This window comes from Malaclemys terrapin, chromosome 11 (genome assembly GCF_027887155.1).
Source record: "Malaclemys terrapin pileata isolate rMalTer1 chromosome 11, rMalTer1.hap1, whole genome shotgun sequence".
Taxonomy (NCBI): Eukaryota; Metazoa; Chordata; order Testudines; family Emydidae; genus Malaclemys; species Malaclemys terrapin.
The window spans coordinates 1,158,464-1,178,601 of record NC_071515.1 but is presented as its reverse complement, the minus strand read 5'-3'; the positions used below and the strand labels follow the sequence as shown (position 1 = coordinate 1,178,601).

Sequence of the window (20,138 nt, the reverse complement as noted above, 5' to 3'; positions counted from 1 at the left end):
TATAATACATCCTGATCCGTTTTTATTCCTGTAGTCCAAATACAGCCGCTTTGTCTTGTCTGTGGTGCAAGCAAGAGCTCATTCATCCCACTGAATCTGCCCAAGACACACACGTGTGAGTCTCAGGAGAGCAGGGCTTTTATACACCATTTCATTCTGGGACGAATGCTACTTTTTCCTGATGTACTTGACAAGACACCCTGCTGATTTGGGGATGAATTTCTCCCTTCTCAAAACAGTTCTTGCTCACCATGTTAGCACTGCAGCCTCCTCGTCGGGCAACAAAGAGAGGTGCTTTAGCTTGACTGAAGCCACTCTGGATATTTTAGGAGGAAAGATGGTTTGTGGTTCACGCACAGACTGGGACTCAAAAGATCACAGTTCTGTTCCTGGTTCTGCCACAGACTCCTTGTATGACCATGGACAAGTCACTTAGTTTCTCTGCGCCTCTGTTCCCCACCATTAAAACAGAGGTACAATAGCACTGCCCAACCTCACAGGGATGCAGTGAGAATTATCCATTATCATTTGCAAAGTGCTGAAATACTATAGTGGTGGGGACCATACAAAAGCCTTTATATCAGGGGTCTCAAACTCAAATGACCATGAGGGCCACATGAGGACTAGTACATTGGCCCGAGGGCCACATTACTGACACCTCCGCCCCTGCCCCCACTCCACCCCTTCCTTGAGGCCCCGTCCCTGCCTGGCCTCTTCCACTCCTTCCCTGTCCCCATTCCAACCCTTCCCCAAAATCTCCACCCCAACTCTGCCCCCTCCCTGCCCCCAGGGGGTACAGGAGGGGTGTGGGGTGTGGTGGGGGCTCAGGGCAGGGAGTTGGGGTGCAGGAGGGGTGAGGGGTACAGCAAGGGGTCAGGGCCAATGGGAGCTGCTGGGGGTGCTGCTTGAAGTAACAGCCACACACAGCCCCTCTGCCTCCCCTTCCCCATGTTCCAGCCTCTTCCCGGAGCTGCGCAGGGCAGGCAGGCAGAGAACATGCCCTGCTCCTGGTGCACGTCCGGCTGCCGCTCTGGTAAACACTGGAGGCGGGGGGGGGCTGCGAGGGGCTTGCGGGCCACAGAAAATCGCGGGCCGCGTGTTTGAGACCCCTGCTTTATATCAATAAATTAAATACCACCAAGTCAGTAGTTATGGCACTGCCTGCAGAAATGACAGATGGGGGACAACTGGTATAATATACAAATACTAGAAGTTTAAATACTAAGATGGGTAAACTGGAGTGCCTAGCATTAAATGGAGATATTGATTTAATAGGCATTACGAAAACTTGGTGGAATGAGGCTAATTAATGGCACATGGTAATACACCTCTACCTCGATATAACGCCCTCAGGAGCCAAAAAATCTTACCACATTAAAGGTGAAACCGCGTTCTATTGAACTTGCTTTGATCCACCGGAGTGCGCAGCCCCGCCCCCCCGGAGCGCTACTTTACCGCATTATATCCAAATTTGTGTTAGATCGGGGTAGAGGTGTACCAGTGTACAAAATATATAGGATTGACACAGTAGGTCAGGCTGGTACAGGAGTTGCACTATATAAGAACATAAGAATGGCCTGACTGGGTCAAACCAAAGGTCCATCTAGCCCAGTATCCTGTCCTCCGACAGTAGCCAGTGACAGGTGCCCCAGCGGGAATGAACAGAGAGGTAATCATCAAGTGATCCATCCCCTGTCGCTCATTCCCAGCTTCTGGCAAACAAAGGCGAGGGGCACCATTCTTGCCCATCCTGGCTAATAACCATTGATGGATCTGTCCTCCATGAATTTATATAGTTCTTTTTTGAACTCTGTTGTGGTCTTGGCCTTCACAACATCCTCTGGCAAGGAGTTCCACTGGTTGACTGTGCGTAGTATGAAGAAATACTTCCTTTTATTTGTTTTAAACCTACTGCCTATTAATTTCATTTGGTGACCCCTAATTCTTGTATTATGAGAAATAGTAAACAACACTTCCTTATCTATTTTCTCTACACCAGTCATGATTTTATAGACCTCAATCATATCTCCTCTTAGCCGTCTCTGTTCCAAGCTGAAAAGTCTCAGTCTTATTAATCTCTCTCCATGGGGAGAGATAAATAATGGTGTCCCTCAAGAACCTGTATTGGGATCTGTGGTGTTCAACATATTCAGAAATGCTCTAGAAAAGGGGGTGCACGTTGAGGTGGCAAAATTAGCAGGTAATACAAAATTACCCAAGATAGTTAAGGCCAAAGCAGACTGCACAGAATTAGAAAGGGATCTCACTAAACTGGGAGACTGGGCCCCAAACTGCTGGATGAAATTCAGTATTGATAAATGCAATGTAATGTACGTTGGGAAACATAATCCCAACTATGCATACTAAACGATGGGATCTAAATTAGCTGTTACCACTCAAGAAAGAGATCTTGGAGTCATTGTGGCTAGTTCTCTGAAAACATCCACCCAATGTTTAGTGGCAGTCAAAAAAGCTAACCAAATGTTAGGAACCATTAGGAAAGGGATAGGTAATGCAACAGAAAATATCCTAATGCTGCTATATAAATCCATGCAACACCCACACCTGGAATACTCTCTGCAGTTCTGGTTACCTGATCTCAAAAAACATACATTGGAATTGGAAAATGTGCAGAGAAGGACAACAAAAATGATTAGGGGTATGGAACAGCTTCTATGGGAAGAGAGTTTAAAAAGACTTAGACTGTTCAGCTTAGAAAAGAGATGACTGGGGGGGCATATAATAGAGGTCTCTTAAAATCATGAATGGTATGAGGAAGTGAATGGGGAAGTGTTTACTTATCCCTTCAATGAACTAGGGGTCACCCAATGAAATTAATAGGCAGCAGGTTTAAAACAAACAAAAGGGGAAGTATTACTTCTCACAATGTACAGTCAACCTGTGGAACTCATTGCCAGAGGATGCTGTGAAGGACAAAAGTACAGCTGGGTTCAAAAAAGAATTAGATACATTCATGGAGATTAGGTCCATCAATGGCTATTAGCCAAGATGGTCAGGGACACAGCCCCGTGCTCTGTGTATCCCTAAACCTCTGACTGACACAAGCTGGGACTGGATGTTGGGATGGATCACTCTAAATTGCCCTGTTCTGATCATTTCTTCTGGGGCACCTGGCAGTGGTCACTATCTGAGACAGGATACTGGGCTAGATGGACCATTGTTCTGACCCAATGTGTCCATACTTAAGTAAAAGATACTGTTCTCCACAGCAAGGGTTGATAGTGGTTTGGCCACTAGTGTGGACAATGTCAAACTCTTTTTCAATAGCCTACTCTGTTCTGAAAGTAGATATTTGGCAATGGTTATGTTAACACAGTCAACTTAATACTCAGGATTTTAATATACACTCTGTGTTTCTTTGATTGCTTTCTTCCTGCTCTCTCAGGTAAACCATGCAGCTGCAATAAAGGAATACAGCAGGTCTTCGGCAGACCAGGAGGAGCCTTTGCCCCATGAACTGAGACCTTCAGAGGTGTTGTGCATGACCATGGACTATTTAGTTACCCAAATCATGGACCAAGGGGAAGGGAATTACCGAGAGTGGTATGACTTTGTATGGAATAGGACACGTGGAATAAGAAAGGTAACCCTTGGCACTTGGACCCGCTTGACAGCTAGAATCCAAAATACACTTGTGGCAGTTGAAAAATTAAACAAAAAGTAGAAAAGAGACTCATCTTTTCAAAATCAAAGAGTTTTGTCTAGAATGCTTGTGTGAACAATATAAAATATGAATTCCAGCTGGAATTCAAAATGACTTATTTATTTGGCTAGGTTTGTAACTATTGCTAAATTTACAAATGTTTTGTTTTTCTTTTTGGCCAGGATATAACCCAGCAACATCTCTGTGACCCTCTAACAGTATCCTTGATTGAGAAGTGCACTCGTTTTCATATTCATTGTGCCCACCACTTGTGTGAGGAGCCCATGTCCTCTTTTGATGCCAAGATCAACAATGAGAACATGACTAAATGCTTGCAGAGCCTGAAGGAGATGTACCAGGACCTGGCTAATAAGGGTGTTTACTGCAAGAGTGAAGCAGAGTTCAGAGGCTACAATGTGTTGCTGAATCTCAACAAGGGGGATATTCTCAGGTGAATTGTCAGCTTGTCACACTTGCCTCATCTTCTGCCTCCGGAACATTTCTATAATACAGAATTCCTATGTAGAAGATCTTAGGTGAAGGCTTTACTGTTACATTTTCAAAAATACAAATTGTCATCATGGAGATGTTACATTATTATATAGTCAGTTTTTGCATTTCATTTCTTGTAACTTAACTTAACTTAAAACTCGTTTTTTTACCAATCCCAAACTGAGTGAATGGAATTTACTAAAGTCGTCTTCCTCACCCAAAAAATACCTAACCGTTGAATATAAACATTTGAATAAATGTCTTTTTGAATATCGAATTACTGAAATAAACAGCCCTATTTTTTTTTCCCCCACCCATGTGCAAGTAACTCAAAACTCACCTTTTGGGCTGAGAAAAGCACAAAACTTTAGTCATGGGATTCTTTTTTCAGGAAGTGTCCAAATACATACATTTTATAATGAATGAGCTTCCCCAGCCATAACAACAATATCATTTTGTTAATGCTAATTGAACTATTACATAAGAGCATAAATGATGAAAGGATACTGCTATTAATTTAATTTACATGCATTAGAGTTATGCTATCAAGGAATCAAGACTATCTTTAATTGTGTGAGTGTTTTAAAAGTGGCCATTTTTAAAAATACATTCACAGAGATCGCTGTTGAGCTAAGGTCATTAAAGTTTTGATGAAAAAACTCCCATCTTTCTTGTCTCAACAGAGAAGTGCAGCAGTTTCAACCTGCTGTCCGAAACTCAGCTGAGGTCAGATTTGCAGTTCAAGCCTTTGCTGCATTAAACAGCAATAATTTTGTAAGGTTTTTCAAGTTGGTGCGAGCAGCTTCCTATCTGAATGCCTGTCTCTTACACTGTTACTTCAACCAGGTAAGAAAAAGGAGTTTGTGTGTTCTGTACCAGTATCTAATAATACAGTGTGGGCCGGGGTTGATTCAAAGAGCACCAACCCCAATGCATATCTATTAAACCCTAATAGTTCTGCCTGCTGTATTCTTTAAGAAAAACCTCAGATTTAGAAAGGAAACAAACAAAATGCCTTTCCACCACAATGCAAAATAGAAAAAGCATTAAAATACAGGATTTGCTTTCAGAGTGAGTGCATAACCATTTTAAAATTTGCTATTCTTACATCCCACAAAATATGCAAAATATGGAACATATTTTCAGGGTGTTCTTTTTTTTATTTTGGGGTCTCATTTATTCTTCTTATTTGTACTGTCATAGTGCCTAGAAGTCCAGGTCATGGACCAGGCCCCATTGTGCTAGGCGCAATACAAGCAGAGAACAAAGAGACAGCCCTTGACTTGTTTTGGGAAATGTCAGTGCTCCAGTGTTGGAAACCCTGAGGCACTTGTGCTAGTGCATGAGAAACACTTGTAAGGGGCCAGGCGTGGTTCACCGTCCACAATGAGTAAAAGCTAAAAAGCAAACAATGCAAAAAGTGAAAAGAACATTTAAATATAAACAATTCTTTCCACTTGAATGATTGAAGGTGATTGTAATGTATAATTTTTCAAAACTGATTTTCCTATTGACAGTGCCCTCCTAATTTTCTAGGTGTGAAGAGCAGCTCTGTCTAATACATATTTTATGAGGTTTTCCAGAAGTTTAACAGCTATTTGGCTTTTTTTTTTTTTTTTTCCCCAGATACGCAGAGATGCTCTCAAGTCTCTCAATATTGCCTACACTGTGAACACTCAGAGATCCACTATCTTTCCTCTGGATAACTTGGTTCGCATGCTACTGTTTAGAGACTGCGAAGAAGCCACTGATTTTATAAGTTATTATGGCTTGAGTGTGTCCGATGGGTAAGAGCAAGGAGAGTTTGTATTTTTGTTAATGCCCAAAAACTTGGTTCAGGGTCCTCTTGTGCTCGCTGCTGTACAAACACATCTTTGATCCAAGATGAGAGCTGCAGCTTGGCAACAGGAAAGAGACACGAGCTAAATCAAGACTGGATTTTTTTTAAAGATCTGTTCTATTTCAAAAGGAATTATTTTGGGGGAAGTTTTGTAGCCTTTGTTATACAAGAGATCAGACAAGCTGATCACAGTGTAGTCCCTTCTGGCCATGAAATCTGTCCCTTCCAGTGATGCTAGAGCTAACAAGGCAGACTACTTTGTCACATTACTACCAGTGATGGTTAGTAAAATATGCAGAAGATTGTCTCTCAACCTCAGCTGCATGAATTGAAGGTAGGGTTACCATACGTCCGGATTTTCCCGGACATGTCCGGCTTGTTGGTCCTCAAATCCCCGTCCGGGAGGAATTTCCAAAAAGCCGAACATGTCTGGGAAAATAGGGAGGCATGGTAAGGGGACGCCGCCTCCTCCCCGGGGTTCAACTTTCCCGGCTCCCACCACTCTCCCCAGCGCAGCAGCCGCCGGAGCCCGGGAGGCGGCGGCTGCGAGCTGGGATGCCGCCGGGCAGCGCCGCTCGGCCAGGGCTGGGGCCGGGGCCGGGGCCAGGGGTGCTCATCTGCCGGCCAGGACTGGGCCGGGGGTGCTTGGCCGGCGGCCAGAACCGGGGCCCGAGCCGAGCCAGAGTGACCAGGGCCGGGGGTGCTTGGCCGGCGGCCGGAACCGGGGCCCAAGTCGAGACGGAGCGACCGGGGCTGGGGGTACTCGACCGGCGCCCCAGGGCCTGAGCCGGGCCGGAGCCGCCGGGGCCAGAGCCTCTTGGCCGGCCGCCGGAGGGGGCCGAACTGGGCCACGTCTCCTCGCACCCCAGCCCTAGCCCCAGCCCCAGCTTACCTGCTGCCTGTCTGTTTCAGGCTTCCCGCGAACATTTGATTCGCGGGAAGCAGGAGAGGGGGAGGAGCAGGGGGGCGGAGTGTTCAGGGAGGGGGCGGAGTTGGGGCGTGGACTTTGGGGAAGGGGCGGTGTTGGGGCGGGACCGGGGCCCCTTGGAGTGTCCTCTTTTTCAGGGGCTCCAATATGGTAACCCTATTGAAGGTGACTTGCAGCTCTAAATGAAATAACTATCCAGTCACTTGTGGCACCTTAGAGACTAACAAATTTATTTGAGCATTGCATTGCATGTTCCAGTCTATGCATCCGATGAAGTGGGCTGTAGCCCACGAAAGCTTCTGCTCAAATAAATTTGTTAGTCTCTAAGGTGCCACAAGTACTGTTCTTTTTGCGGATAAGGACTAACACGGCTGCTACTCTGAAACCTATCCAGTCACTGTTACATTCTGTGCTTAATGTTCCTAATAACCAAAACACACTATTTGTGTCATTAGAAACCTTCAGAAAACAGGCTAGGATGTAAGGTGGGACTTTCCAGAGTGTTTAATGTTGGCCCTGCTGCTGCCGTTGAAGTCGGGGCAGTTTTACCATTGACGTAAATGGAAAATGAGTTAAGCCAATGCTGAGCACTTTGGGAAATCCCACCCTTCAGATAGGGACATTGGGGCATTAACTACATAACCCTAGAGTGCATTCGTTTTATAAATCTATGTATCTGAAGTTCATCTTTTGTAGCACCTTGTGCTGTGAAGGCAGCATGCTCAGCCGTTGGAGGGAGCACTTTTCACTGCTGTTCAGTACCTCTGGTGGCTGATCTGCTGAGAGTTGGGCCAGGTGGGAGCGAGTTCTGCCTTAAATCTGGAGGTTGTATAGCAAAAATAGAAGGATCTAAACTAGTGTTTTAATGTGGTTTAGCTTGCTTCAGTAAATTACTGAATTAAGTTTTAAACACATCTACATTGCAGGTTTGCACCAGTTTAACTAGATCAATTTAAATTTGATTTAGTTACACTAGTGCAACTTTTGTAGTATAGACAAGGCCATGAGATCTAGGGTTTTGTTTTTTAAAGTAAGCCGAGATTCTGGCAAGAAAGATGGCAATCTCAAAAAACAGAAACAAAAAAAAGGGCGGGGGAGAGAGGAGGTTCTGGGTTGCCAACCTGGTGTTACCCTGCCTCATCTGAGGCCTGGTTTCACTGAGCTAGCGCTTGGATAGGGGACACGGTACTGTATATGCTTTTTTCATTTTAAAGACCTCTTTGGGCTGTGGTAGGGGAAGGGCATGCCGTATGGCATGTAGTGTAATGAAAGGCACTGTGTTAGGTACACAGCCCAGTGGAAAAGTTGCCTTTTCTTTTTTAGTCTTTTCTGAGGCTAGGACCCCTCCAATGGGAGAAGTGAATTTGCAGTCAATATCTAAGAACTGCAAAAAGTGCTTTTATATTCTGAGACTACTCCTGAGGGCATTCTGCACCAAAAAATAAAAAATTCTGTGCACAATATTTTAAAATTCTGCAAAATTCTGCAAGTTTTATTTGTCACTAAATAAATGCAGAGGCTCCAGCATGGCAGTGGGGAGCACAGGCCACTGGCTGCACAAAGGTGGGAGATCATCCTGTAGCCCCCCCCAACCCCTGGGACACGGACTCAGCGGTGAGGCTGCACCCAACCCTGACACAGCAGAAGGCCTGGGTCTGCCCCTCAAACATCCTAGGGCCCTGCCCCTCTGCACCAGGCACACCAGGTGTGGGGCAGGCAGGCTCAGCTAGTCAGGATCCAAGTGTGGAAGGGCTCAATGAGGGGGGATCCAAGTGTGGGATGAGAAGATTCTGTGTGGGACAGTCTGGGTGCAGGCAGCTCAGTGGGGGTCCTAGGTGTGGGGGGATCTGGATGCACAGAGGCTCGTTTGGGGGAGTTCAGGTGCAGGGGCAATGGGATTCTGTAGGGGCTTTCAGGTGAAGGTGCTTGGGGCTCAGCAGAGGGGTCTGGGTGCTGGTGGGTTGGGGGTCTGGGTGCAGCTAGTTGGTCAGTGTCATGGAGGTCTGGATGTGGGGGCTCATGGTGGTGCAGAGGGTGGGGCATCAGGGTGGGGGTTTGAGTGCAGGGAGCTCAGTGGGGGTGCAGGGGTGGGGGTCCAGAGGCAGGGGGTCTGGGTGCAGGGCGGCTCCAGATGCAGCGGTTGAGGTTCAGTGGGGTTGGGGTTTGGGTTTGGATGGCTTGCGGGGTTCTGGATGTACCGGGTGAGGCTTGGCAAAGGTGTCTGGATATGGGAGGTCTGGATGCATGGGGGTTGAGTGGCTGAGGGAGCAGCTTCCCGTACAGTTACCACTCCCCCGCACAGCTAAGGAGCGATGGGGGCAGGAAGCAGGAGAGGATACTGAGCTTCCTGCAGCTGGGGGAGGTTTCTGGGGTGGGTCTGACACAGCCCCAGCCACTCCTTGCAGAGGAAGAGGAATTCCCATGCTCTCCTGCCTTCAGCCCAGCCAGGACTAGCAGCTGATCCTGGCTCAGGATAGGAGCCACCACTGGCTGGGGTGTCTTCAGCCCCGCAGTGATTTACCTCTCTGACGGCTGCTCCGGGTGCCTGAAACAATGTACTTGTGCTGCTAGGGAGTAGTATGTGACTGCTCTTTGCTTCCCTGCCAGAAAGTTATTTTTCTGCAGGGAAGCAAAGAAATCTGTGGGGGACATGAATTCTGCGCACGTGCAGTGGTACAGAATCCCCCCAGGAGTACTGAGTGTGGAAGGCTTTCATCAAAACCACTTGTTGTTTTATGTTTATCATCCACTGTCATATTTTAAGCATTTTTAGTGAAACAGAAATCTTCAGTGAAGTTAATTGTATTTTTTTTAACAATTATAAAATCAGGTGGGTGAAGAAAAGTACAATAATAAATCTGAATGTTTTACGTCATTCCCTGTGTCCTCCAGGATTTGTACAGGCTCCAGCTGTAACAACATTGATTGCTTGTTTGTTTTTTTCACTAGTTATGTGGAGCTGAATCGCTTAGCTTTCCTGGAGTCTGAAGGATTGCCCAAACCAAGAAAGTCATTGTTTGTTAAGCAGAAGCTAACTGCATCCATTGGAGAAATTGTAAATGGAGGAGCATTACCTCCAGTAACTCGCCATGTACCTGTATGTAGCTTCAATGGGCAGAACAAGTACACAGGAGGGAGCACTCCTGGGGAGCCAGCCAGCAGCATCCAGAAAGCCAGTGTGAATGTGACAGGTAAGAGCAGGTGGACGTAGCCAACCTCTGAACTGCTGCTCAGAGACCTCAGGTCTCGTCAAATTTTGTTTTGTTGGTTTTTCCCAATTTACTTGGGTTAAAACGGTGTGAATTTTTCACGGATGTTCAATGAAATAGAAACCACAACTTGCTTCAGTGGCTGCTTTCCCCGTGTATTCTAGCAAACAAGCTTTGTGGCAAAAGTGTCATCAAAACAGCAAATATATTCATGGAAATCAAATTTTGAGCTCCCCACCATGAGTGTTTGTAGTGAAACTTGATTCTAAAAAGTTTCACAGAAACCATACCTTGTTTCCAGTCAGAAACTAACCAACAAAAGTAGACCCTTGAATCCTGAACATGTGCAGCAAAACGCTTGTGAATGATTTATAAACTGAGAATTGGTTCAAGAATGTAATGAACTTGCAGACACGTTGCAAAGAGGAAATGAGGCCCAGTTTGTTAAATAAATGTTACAATTATTTGCCCAGTTCTAAAATGAGTAAATATTTTGGGTTTACGCTTTTGCTCTATCAGACAGACCAAATACAAAAATATCACATTGATTAACCATAACCACTTAAACCGGGCTGTGTGTGTAAGAGAAAGAAGTGTGCACGTGTAAGTGCCAAGCTCATTCCTTCTTAGTCCTTAAAATAGTCCTTGTATCGTAAATAAATTCTCAATACAGTGTGTAATGTGATGCAAACTGGAATGTCTACTGTTAATTATCGTGCACTGAGCCTTCAGAAGAGCTCGTTTTTATGATTTAATGCGATTTATCAAACAAGCCAACTTTTGAAGAGAATGACTTCGGTCAGTTAAGTGATGCAGATTGCTGCTGGTTTGTTTTTTGTTAGTGGCGGGATGTTTTCCTACAGAAGGAAGGATAGAAGAGAAAGGTTTGGATTCTGAAGGGACAGGGATACAAGTCCAGCCTCCAGCTCAGCCTTTGCCTTCACTGTTACCTCGTCCTCCAGCACCATTGCCTCCTGCAGCACACTTCCCCTTTCAGCCGATAGAGCAGCCTGAGCTTCCCCCTTCAAAACCTCAGCCCGTGTACGCAGACCAGGTAAGAGACCTTGCTCCTAGAAACCACAAGCTCTGGAGAAAGGCGTATTGAATGTTATTTCAGTTGCCCTTTTGTTACATAATTGTCAATACTGGAGTTAGACAATTTCTTTCCTGTTTCTGAATCTTTGTATTAAGATAATAGAGACCAGAGAAAGTCACCTGCTCCAGGTAATTGTTATCCCAAACTTTCATAAGCAAAGGGAAACGGGTACAGTTTCATTGTGGCATTTGGGGAAACTTGGTTCCAGTTATTAATGGGAGCCGAATGTCTGATGAGCCATGCAGAAAATGTCACCTACTACTCTGACCTTGTCAAAACTCTCAGGCTAAGCAAGATTGCGTATGGTCAGTGTTTAGATGGGAGACCTCGAATGAAAACTTACGATGATGCAAAAACTACTGATTGTGATTCAGCAAGTGGCACTTTTTTTTTAAAAAAAGAAGAACAGGAGTACTTGTGGCACCTTAGAGACTAACGTACTAAACCAGTCCCCAGAATAGCAGTGTGTCATCTTCTAGATGAGACCTAAAACAGAGGTCCTTTTCGCAAGAGTAGGGGTGTTGACTGTGAGTCATGGACACATACCAATTTGGGTGATTCTGTGCTATGTGCCCTCACTTCTTCCTGCAGTTTTAATGGGATTTGGTGGCATTCTTCAATGAGTATCCTAAACTGTTGTGTAAAGCTGCATGATATAGTGCTATTGCTGCTGTGTTCCACCTCAGATGTGGCTGCATTTCAGTGACGGGTAAGACGAGTCCATTGAAATGAAAGTAGCTATTTAATTAAATTAGATTCATTTTATTAATATTAACCATTGAAACTGTACCCCTTGGAGTAAAATTTGTCATACATAAAATATTACATTTGAGATATTATGAAAAATCAATGATGTTTTATGCTCTTTTGCAGGTTTAATTCAGGAGTTGCTTTTCTTTTTGGGTGGGGTTAATATTTTACACTTCTGTTAGTTTGATAGTGATGGGAGAAAATGGCATAGTGGGGTTCCATATTGTTTCGACTTCCAGATTGTTTGCTCTGTTTACAAGTAAAAAGATAGGTTTTCTAGCTGCCAGCCACATACAGTCACCAGTTCTAAAGATTCCTTCCCCCAAATGACACCTGTGTGCAATGCTGTATAAATATCAAACACTCATTCTCAGTATTTCCTCCTGTATGTATCTTTGTAGGACATTGCAGAAGTGTTGGAAGGCCTGGTGCATGAAGTTCTCAAAGGAGAGTGCAGAGAAATCGGCAAGACAGGAGCAGCTTACGTGACTGCAGCTATGTGGTACAGGCAATTATTATTACTATTATTGACATTTTAGGGGCCTGTCACCATCTAGGTGTCATTTTGCCTATTAGCAATTAGCTGAAGATGGCAAACTGTCATTTATATTGGGGAGGGGGAGGTGTCCAAGTGGCAGGATATTTTCATTTTATTTTTATTTCAAGTGATAATGTCAGGATTGATAGGGCCAGTATTGGTCCTCTCCCCTGCTTAAAATGACACTTTCTCTCCTGAAATGTATCTTGTGTGTATGTTTAAAAAAAAAGCATCTTGATAGTCCTTCCAGACTGTAGGCTGTGATAGTTCTAAGGACCAAGTGATTAGGCCGAGTGAAAACCATATGCAGTCAGTCCACTAGTCTGGAAAGGACTATTGGGTTAACTCCATCCATCCATCCAGGGCAACAGAGGCATCACAGTGATCAGAATTCTCGGTTGCCAAACAACTTTCCTACATAATCCAGGCGACTGTGTTTCAGCTCCAGTCTGCTCTTTCTATTGCCACAGAAGTAGCTCAGTGTGCTGGTTCTGCTTTGATCTGATAGTAAATGCTGTGGGCGTTGGGGAATTCTTCAGCACTCCTTCCCTTCTTTCTCTTCTCGGCCTCCTTTCTGCTGCCCCACGGTCGCTGAGAACCGTGGGAAGTGGGGAAAGACGTTTGGAGGGGTCCAAGCTGCAACCCCAAGGCAAATCAGTAACTTAGCAGGCACTATCTCTCACCCCTGTGGCCGCAGTCTGGCTGAAGGGGAACTGTGGTGCTCACTACTCTCCCCCCAAAATATGTTGTTGGCAGGGAAGATGCCCAGCTTCCCCCACCCCCCTTACAGTTCTGTTCTGTCAGTGCTTCCCAGCGAGCAAAGGTCCCTTTGATGAGTCCTTATTTGTTGAGGAATCACAGAAGAACTACACTTTTTGGAAACCCAGGTCTTCATCAAAGTTCTATTAATCAAACTAGGTTTTCGAAAACCATGTTTGAATGATCCCTGATGCTGCTCAGTGTCGTTATCTAGGGGAGGGCTGTCCCCTCGGTGGCTGTGCCAGAGCTCAGGTTCAATGGCCAGACCATGTCCGCGTTAGCCACCCACTTACTGGGTCACCAGCTGGCCTGCAAACAGAGCGCTAGTCTTGCTGCACATGCACATTTCACTTTTGGGTTGGTCTGTTTAGGTCAGTCCATGTTGGAATAGTGAACTTTATTACATTTTCGTAGCTGAAGTTGCATATCTTAGGTCGACCCCCCGCCCCCCGTAGTGTAGACCTATTAGGGTCATAGCTGTATCATAGGAATCCCTTGCTCAAATGATTCCAAAATTTGGAGCACTAACCATGCCCTGTATTTTAATGAGGCACAACATAATTCAAGACAAGCATGTGCATTTTAGAGCACTTACAATCATTGTCTTGTAAACAGTGACTCAACCCTAATTAAAGCAGAACTTCAGCTTCTCTATAATGAGATCCCTAAGGGTGAAAGAAAGAGATTTTCTTACCATAAATGGTCATTTTATTACAGAAAATCCACTAGTCCTTACTTCTTCCCACCCTTGTAATTGTGGGCTGGCAAGTTATAAATTGGATCTGATATGCAGTAGCCAGGAATGTATCTGACAAGCTGAGTGCCAAGAATTTTGATCAGTGAGTTGCATCAGTGATCCTGGATGGGCAGTCAACCCATTCATCCTTTCTATTGAGTGGGTAGTCGTCTTTGCTATCAAATCAGTGTTTGATATGTCTGATTTAAATAGATTTAGGAAACAAAAATGGGTCTGAGCTGGAGTGTGTCGTTAAAGGAAAAGAAAAACACAAAACCACTGCCTTTCTTCATACAGTACCTCTGATGCCACCGTAGAGGAACTCTTGACCGAAGTAATGATGGAGCTTCTCAGGCAAGTTGCAGCAGATGTAGTCAGTGCAGAAAGAGAGCGAGTCAAAGAGGAAAAACGCAGAGCAGAAGAAGAGAAGTGAGTAGTCTCGTTTCTTACAGATGTAGTAAATGGAAGATCAGCAGGTGAAAACTTGAGGGACTGGATGGTTCAATGAACTGGTAATGGGTGTACTCACTAGGGATGGAAATATTGGTTAAAAAAGTTAACCGTTAAATGATTAAAATTATTTCATTTAACCAGTTAACCGTTAACTGAGGTAGCGGGGGGATTGGGGCCAATGCGGCCAGGGCTGGGGTCCGGTGCGGCATGGCTGGGGTACCGCCCGGCGGCCCGACACAGGTTAACTTTGGTTAACAGGTAAACCTAATGCTTACTGGTTAACCTTTTACATCCCTAGAAGTCACCCTTACTTTGAGGTCGTCAGCATGAATCAAGTCCCAGGATAGTCATCAGTCAGATGGCTTCTTTCTGTTAAAAAGTTTAAATTTACCTAGGAGTGTGTGTCTTTTCTCTTCTTTATTTAACTCTTCTCTAATATATTTTAGCTGTAAATTGTAAAAAGATCTTTTAAAAAAATATTGTTTTATTCTATCTCTTTTTAAAACTGATTGAATCAGAGCGATACTTAATAACGACACCCAAAGTGAAGAATATGGCTGCCACGGCACAGGGTGAGCTCTACCCTTGTCCCCTCACTAGTTCCTTCCTTCCAAGTGACAGAGCTAAGCAGGGAACCCTGCCCTTCACCCCAATCTTAGACTGGGTCCTCAGGTCACAGTACCCCTGCTCACCAGCTGTGTTCCCTCAGCAGGTCCAGCAGTGTTTGGCACCTGCTGTTGACTTTGCGGTGGGAGCCTGTGACCACTATGAAAATGCAGCGACAGAGAATAGCTTTTTTTTTTAGTATTATTTATCCATGGGAATGAAATAAACAGAGGACGGGGTTAAAAGAACAAAAGGCCTATCTACATATTATCTTACCTAAACCTTCCTTGAAAGTTTAGGTGGTCCCACTTGTCCCAGACTCTCACACACACCCACCCCTCTCCCGCCTTAGGGCAGGACAAAGCAACACAGTCTGCACTCCTGTAGCCTCCACCTCTCAGTCTGAGCCTCAGTCAGTGTCTCCCCCTGAATTCGCAAGCAGTCTTTTATCTATTTCAAAGTCCCTTTATTTGACCTGGGACCCCGGGCATCTTGCTGAGGCAGGAGGTTGCAGATAGACTTCCAGCAGTAGATTCACTGTCTTGTCTGTTAAACACTGGCAATGGTCTTCCTTCCTGGAGATGTGTAAAACTTCACAGCACCATGTAGCAGATAGTCTGAGAGTAATTGTATCTTTCCACCCTTGGAACAAATAACAGAGCAAAGGTTTTGCCAAGTACCTAGGGATGTTCTGGCACTCCTTTTCTGGATAATGTATCTACAGTTACCTCTTAATGATTTTGTTTCATATATTCATATAATAAGCATTCCCATAACGAAACCAACATACGGCATTCTTAAAACATTACAGAGCAGTTTCTCCTTGTCCCATGTATCATGTGTCTCCTGCCCTGTAGAACACTGGGTGGATATGCAGCGGGAGTTCTCATGTGCCCCCACATACCACTGTCACCCCAAAACTTCTGAGTGTGAAACTGGGCCCTAGTCCTGCCACTTCCTCCTCCCTTCTGGTTTCTAGGGGGTGAAAAGGGTGGCAGCCCCTCATCTCTCACGGTGCCAGCTGCCCAGGCAGTGGCTTAGGAGTTCTCTCCCATTCAGTATTGTAATGGTGCGGTGGGACAGGTCTCACCCCCTGCAAAGCTGGTCGTGCTGCAGAACATTTGCCTCTGTTACTTTTAGAGGAAAAGCATGAAAAATTGGACTAGCCCAATGTGGAGGTTAATTATTGTGTCTCAAAATTATCTGTGGTGTTGATATGGCATGTGTGTGTTACAGATCATCAAACAGGTTTTGCCAGTCCTTATTTGTGTATAATTTGTTTCCATCCTTTAGGCAGAAGCAGGAAAGAGAACGGTTGATAAAACAGTTGAGCCATTCAGTGGGTGCAGAGCTGACAGAAGAAGTAATAAGGGAAGGTGTTCAAGAGACTTCAGCTAGTGAATTAAAGTAAGTGCAACATTAGCTATGTAGAGCGCACAGTATGTTATATAACACAATGCCTGCATTGTAAACTTCTTTCCTGAGAAAGTAAGACTCTGGCAAGCAGACATCTCACTGCACCTTTTGTTGGACCCAATACAGGGTGAATGGAACCATTGTGAAGAACATCATTTGGTTAAATTTTCAAACAATTAATCCTGTGCCCCCACCCAACTCCCCTCAGTTCAGCCCCATCCTCAGTTCAGTCCCCAGTTCAGTTCCCCAGCCCCTATCATCACCACCCCATTAATTCACCCTCCCACCACGCACCCCGTCTGCCCAGAACCTACCATTAATTCAGCCCTCACCCTCCTCACCAGCCCTCCTGCAGCCACCATGCCATAGTCCAGCCCTCCCAGCCTCACCTCTGCTCCTTCGGATTCTTCACCCTTCCCAGGCCTGGGGGGGTTGCAGTGGGGTCCCCTCTCCCACTTTCCACACTGGCAGGGGAGCAGCCACCCAGGGCTGACAGTTACAGCCCTGGCCACGCCCCTGGCGGCTGACAGGATTTCTAAATAAAATTAAGCCTCATTTTTAGAACTCTCAAATGTGGGGATTTTTTTCCCCAATTGATTCAGGGCTTGTCTACACTGCGATGTTGTTGACAAAACTTTTGTCTTTCACGGGTACTTAAAAAAGCCCCCCCCCATGAAAGACAAACGTTTTGCCGACGCAAGTGGCAGTTTGAACGCAGCTTTGTCGCTCCTGCCGACAAAGTTACTGCTGCTCGTGGGGCTGGAAGTATTTTGTTGGCAAAAGTGCCAACAATATACCGACAGAGAGCGTTCACACACGCTGACTTTTAGCGACAAGGCTGTGTCGACCCAGCCTTGTCGCTAAAAGCTGCGGAATGTAGACAAGCCCTCAGTTGCTTATTTGAGGTTTGGCTCTCCCCCTCTTCTTTATACCTCAGATGAAGTTTCTTTTCCCTGCTGGGGTGTCTCTCCCCCCACCTCCACTTGTTAGCTTGATAGCTTTGTTTGTCTGATATATAAATGAATTCTCATTGTCTTTCAAAGTACTTTGGGATTAACTATCCAGTGGAGAAACCACATTCCTTTGTTTGTCCTGTTTGACTGTAAACCCATTTTAAGAATGTGTTGCGGCTGAAAAAAATCCTGACATTTGAGAGTTTTATAGCAAGATCATGAGTGAGGTGTAATTACACTCAGGGCTAGTCTACACTGGCAACACGGCAGCGCTTTGACGTGCCTTGTGTGGTCGTGGTGCAGCGCTGGGAGAGAGCTCTCCCAGTGCTCCAAAAAAACCACCTCAACCAGGGGTGTCGCTCCCAGCGCTGGGGCCCTGTTTACACTGGTGCTTTACAGCGCCGCAACTTGCTGCACTCGGGGGTGTTTTTTCACACCCCTGAGTGAGAACGTTTTAGCGCTGTTAATTGCCAGTGTAGACAAGCCCTCGGAAATCATGACTCTTGTATCAATTTAAGAGAGTTGGCATGTCTGTAGTTAGGTCCCACTTGTTCCAGGCTCAGGGTTAGGAGAGAGAGCCTGCAGTCTCTGCCTTATTCTGTCCCCTGCCCTGAGTTCACAGGCAGGCTTTACCCATTTCAGAGTTCCTTTGTCTGTCCTGGAACCCCTGAACCTGGTCAGTCTGGTCAGTGCTGGCGTTAGGCATAAGCAGACTAAGCAATTGCTTTGGGCCCCGAGCAGCTCAAGGGGGCCATCTATTCGGTTTTTGTTATTATTACGGGCTGGCAAAAAATATTCCTGCTTAGGCTCCCCAATGGGCTAGCACCGGTTCTGAGTCTGGTACCATTATGCATCTCACCGGGGATTGGAGGTCAATTTCCAGAAGTGCATTCAGTGCATTGTCCATTAAGCACCAACAATTAACTTAGTTATTGCCTGTATGTACGTGGAGAGCTCTAGCAGGAATTAACCCTTCGTGTTCTATAGAACAAGCCTCACCACAGTACTCTAACAAAGAGAGACGCTTTTATGAACATGGTGTGTAGTACAGATCTCCCATGCTCTTCTTCCACAAATCAGCACTGACTGGAAAGGCAGTGGCCATGAGTAGAAGAGGATGAGTTAGAAGTGGAGGAAACATGAGGGGATGATTAGGATTCTGGATGGGTACTTGGGAATGTGTGTGTGGGAGGGTTGTGTATGTGTCCTTGAACAGGGACTACAAACCCCTTTGGAGACTAATACTTGCATTCTTTCCAGTGTAAAAGCCTTGAATTCCCCACCCCCCTCACAGGTGCTCAGCTTCTGTTCCCCTAGATAAGAAAGACCTATGCTTTTTCTTTTCAAAGGAGAAACTTACAGAAGTCCAGTGACTTAGAAATCTAGTGTCTTCCCAGAAAGTGGAATGATTTTAAATGACTCGGCTCTCTGAGCTCTGGTCAAGTGTAGTAGTCTCTTGGTCTATCCAAGGCCGTGATCAAGTGTCTTGATGTTTTTGGTCTTTTGGCCTCGAGATGAAAACCTTGTCTTTGTTTCTGGGACCTTGAAGTGGAAAAATTCTCTAAGTTTTATCTGTGCTAGAAATACCTACCTTTTCCACTACAGCTGTTTTTAGCATTTACTGTCATGCATGCTGCTTAGTGAGCATTTCTGCCTTGGAATCTCATTTTGTTTCATTCTGCACCAGGTATGCTTTGGAAAGAGACCGAAAAGCCCGCATTGCCCGTTGCTCAGAGGAAGTCTGTGCTGATGTAATGCAGCTGTTTCTGGAAGAGGAGATTTTCCAGAGTGCCAAGGAGACCCTCCAGGAGCTCCAGTGTTTCTGCAAATATCTGCAGCGGTGAGTTGTCAAACCATACCACAGACACTGTTCTTGAGAAGACCATCAAGTGGTCTCTAACAGGATCAGTGGTAGCATTTGCTAATCTGAGTATACTGTTTCTCTCTGATAGTCCCTATTAGGTGCTTTCCAGACAGAGAAGAGGGAACAGTCCCTGCCTGAGGAGCTCCCAATCTAAGGAGAGACAAACAAGTAAACAGAGGTTGGGGAAAGGGGAAACAACATGTTAGATTAGACTATTTAACAAGCTCTACGTCAGGGGATCTCTAACTGGGGGTCGGGACCCCTCAGGGGGTTGCGAGGTTATTACATGGGGGGTCACAAGCTGTCAGCCTCCACCCTAAACCCCGCTTTGCCTGCAGCATTTATAATGGTTATAATGGTGTTCAATATATAAAAAAGTGTTTTTAATTTATAAGGGGGGGTCGCACTGAGAGGCTTGCTATGTGAAAGGGGGTCACCAGTACAAAAGTTTGAGAGCCACTGGTCTATGTGGACTACAGCTTAAATCTATCTGGAAACTCATGTTGGTACAGAATTTAGTAGCTCATGTTTTACACTGTTTATCCTGCCAGGAGCACATGATACCAGTGTTTTTTTGGTTTACATTGGCTAATTATTAAGCACTGATTAGTATTTAAGACTTTTTTTGGGGGGGAGGGGGTTAATAAAGCTCTAAATAGCCCAGGACCTACTTATCCAAAAGCTGTCTCTTTCCCTGTGCCATATTGCCAGATCAGTGGGGTGCTGGCTTGGAGCCTCACTCAGACAAGAGAGGGTGGGGGTGAGACGCTTTCTAGGGCCACCCCCAGAACCATAAGCCTTGTGTTGCCCCCACTGCCTCAACAAGGGAGAGTT

The 20,138-nt window shown here is 45.5% G+C and overlaps 1 protein-coding gene across 3 annotated transcripts in view; it reads left to right on the top strand.

Moving 5' to 3' along the window:
• The window catches only part of MCM3AP (minichromosome maintenance complex component 3 associated protein), a 71,706-nt gene that overhangs the window by 20,660 nt on the left and 30,908 nt on the right, over positions 1-20,138 (top strand). For 2 of the 3 annotated variants that reach the window (XM_054043475.1, XM_054043477.1), the window contains exons 8-17: positions 3,407-3,604; positions 3,847-4,115; positions 4,840-5,002; positions 5,783-5,943; positions 9,874-10,115; positions 10,997-11,187; positions 12,381-12,481; positions 14,310-14,441; positions 16,365-16,478; positions 19,128-19,280. In XM_054043475.1, coding sequence (XP_053899450.1) covers positions 3,407-3,604; positions 3,847-4,115; positions 4,840-5,002; positions 5,783-5,943; positions 9,874-10,115; positions 10,997-11,187; positions 12,381-12,481; positions 14,310-14,441; positions 16,365-16,478; positions 19,128-19,280 — 1,724 coding nt within the window. The remainder of the gene's footprint in view (positions 1-3,406; positions 3,605-3,846; positions 4,116-4,839; positions 5,003-5,782; positions 5,944-9,873; positions 10,116-10,996; positions 11,188-12,380; positions 12,482-14,309; positions 14,442-16,364; positions 16,479-19,127; positions 19,281-20,138) is intronic. The other variant, XM_054043476.1, reaches the window with a different exon arrangement.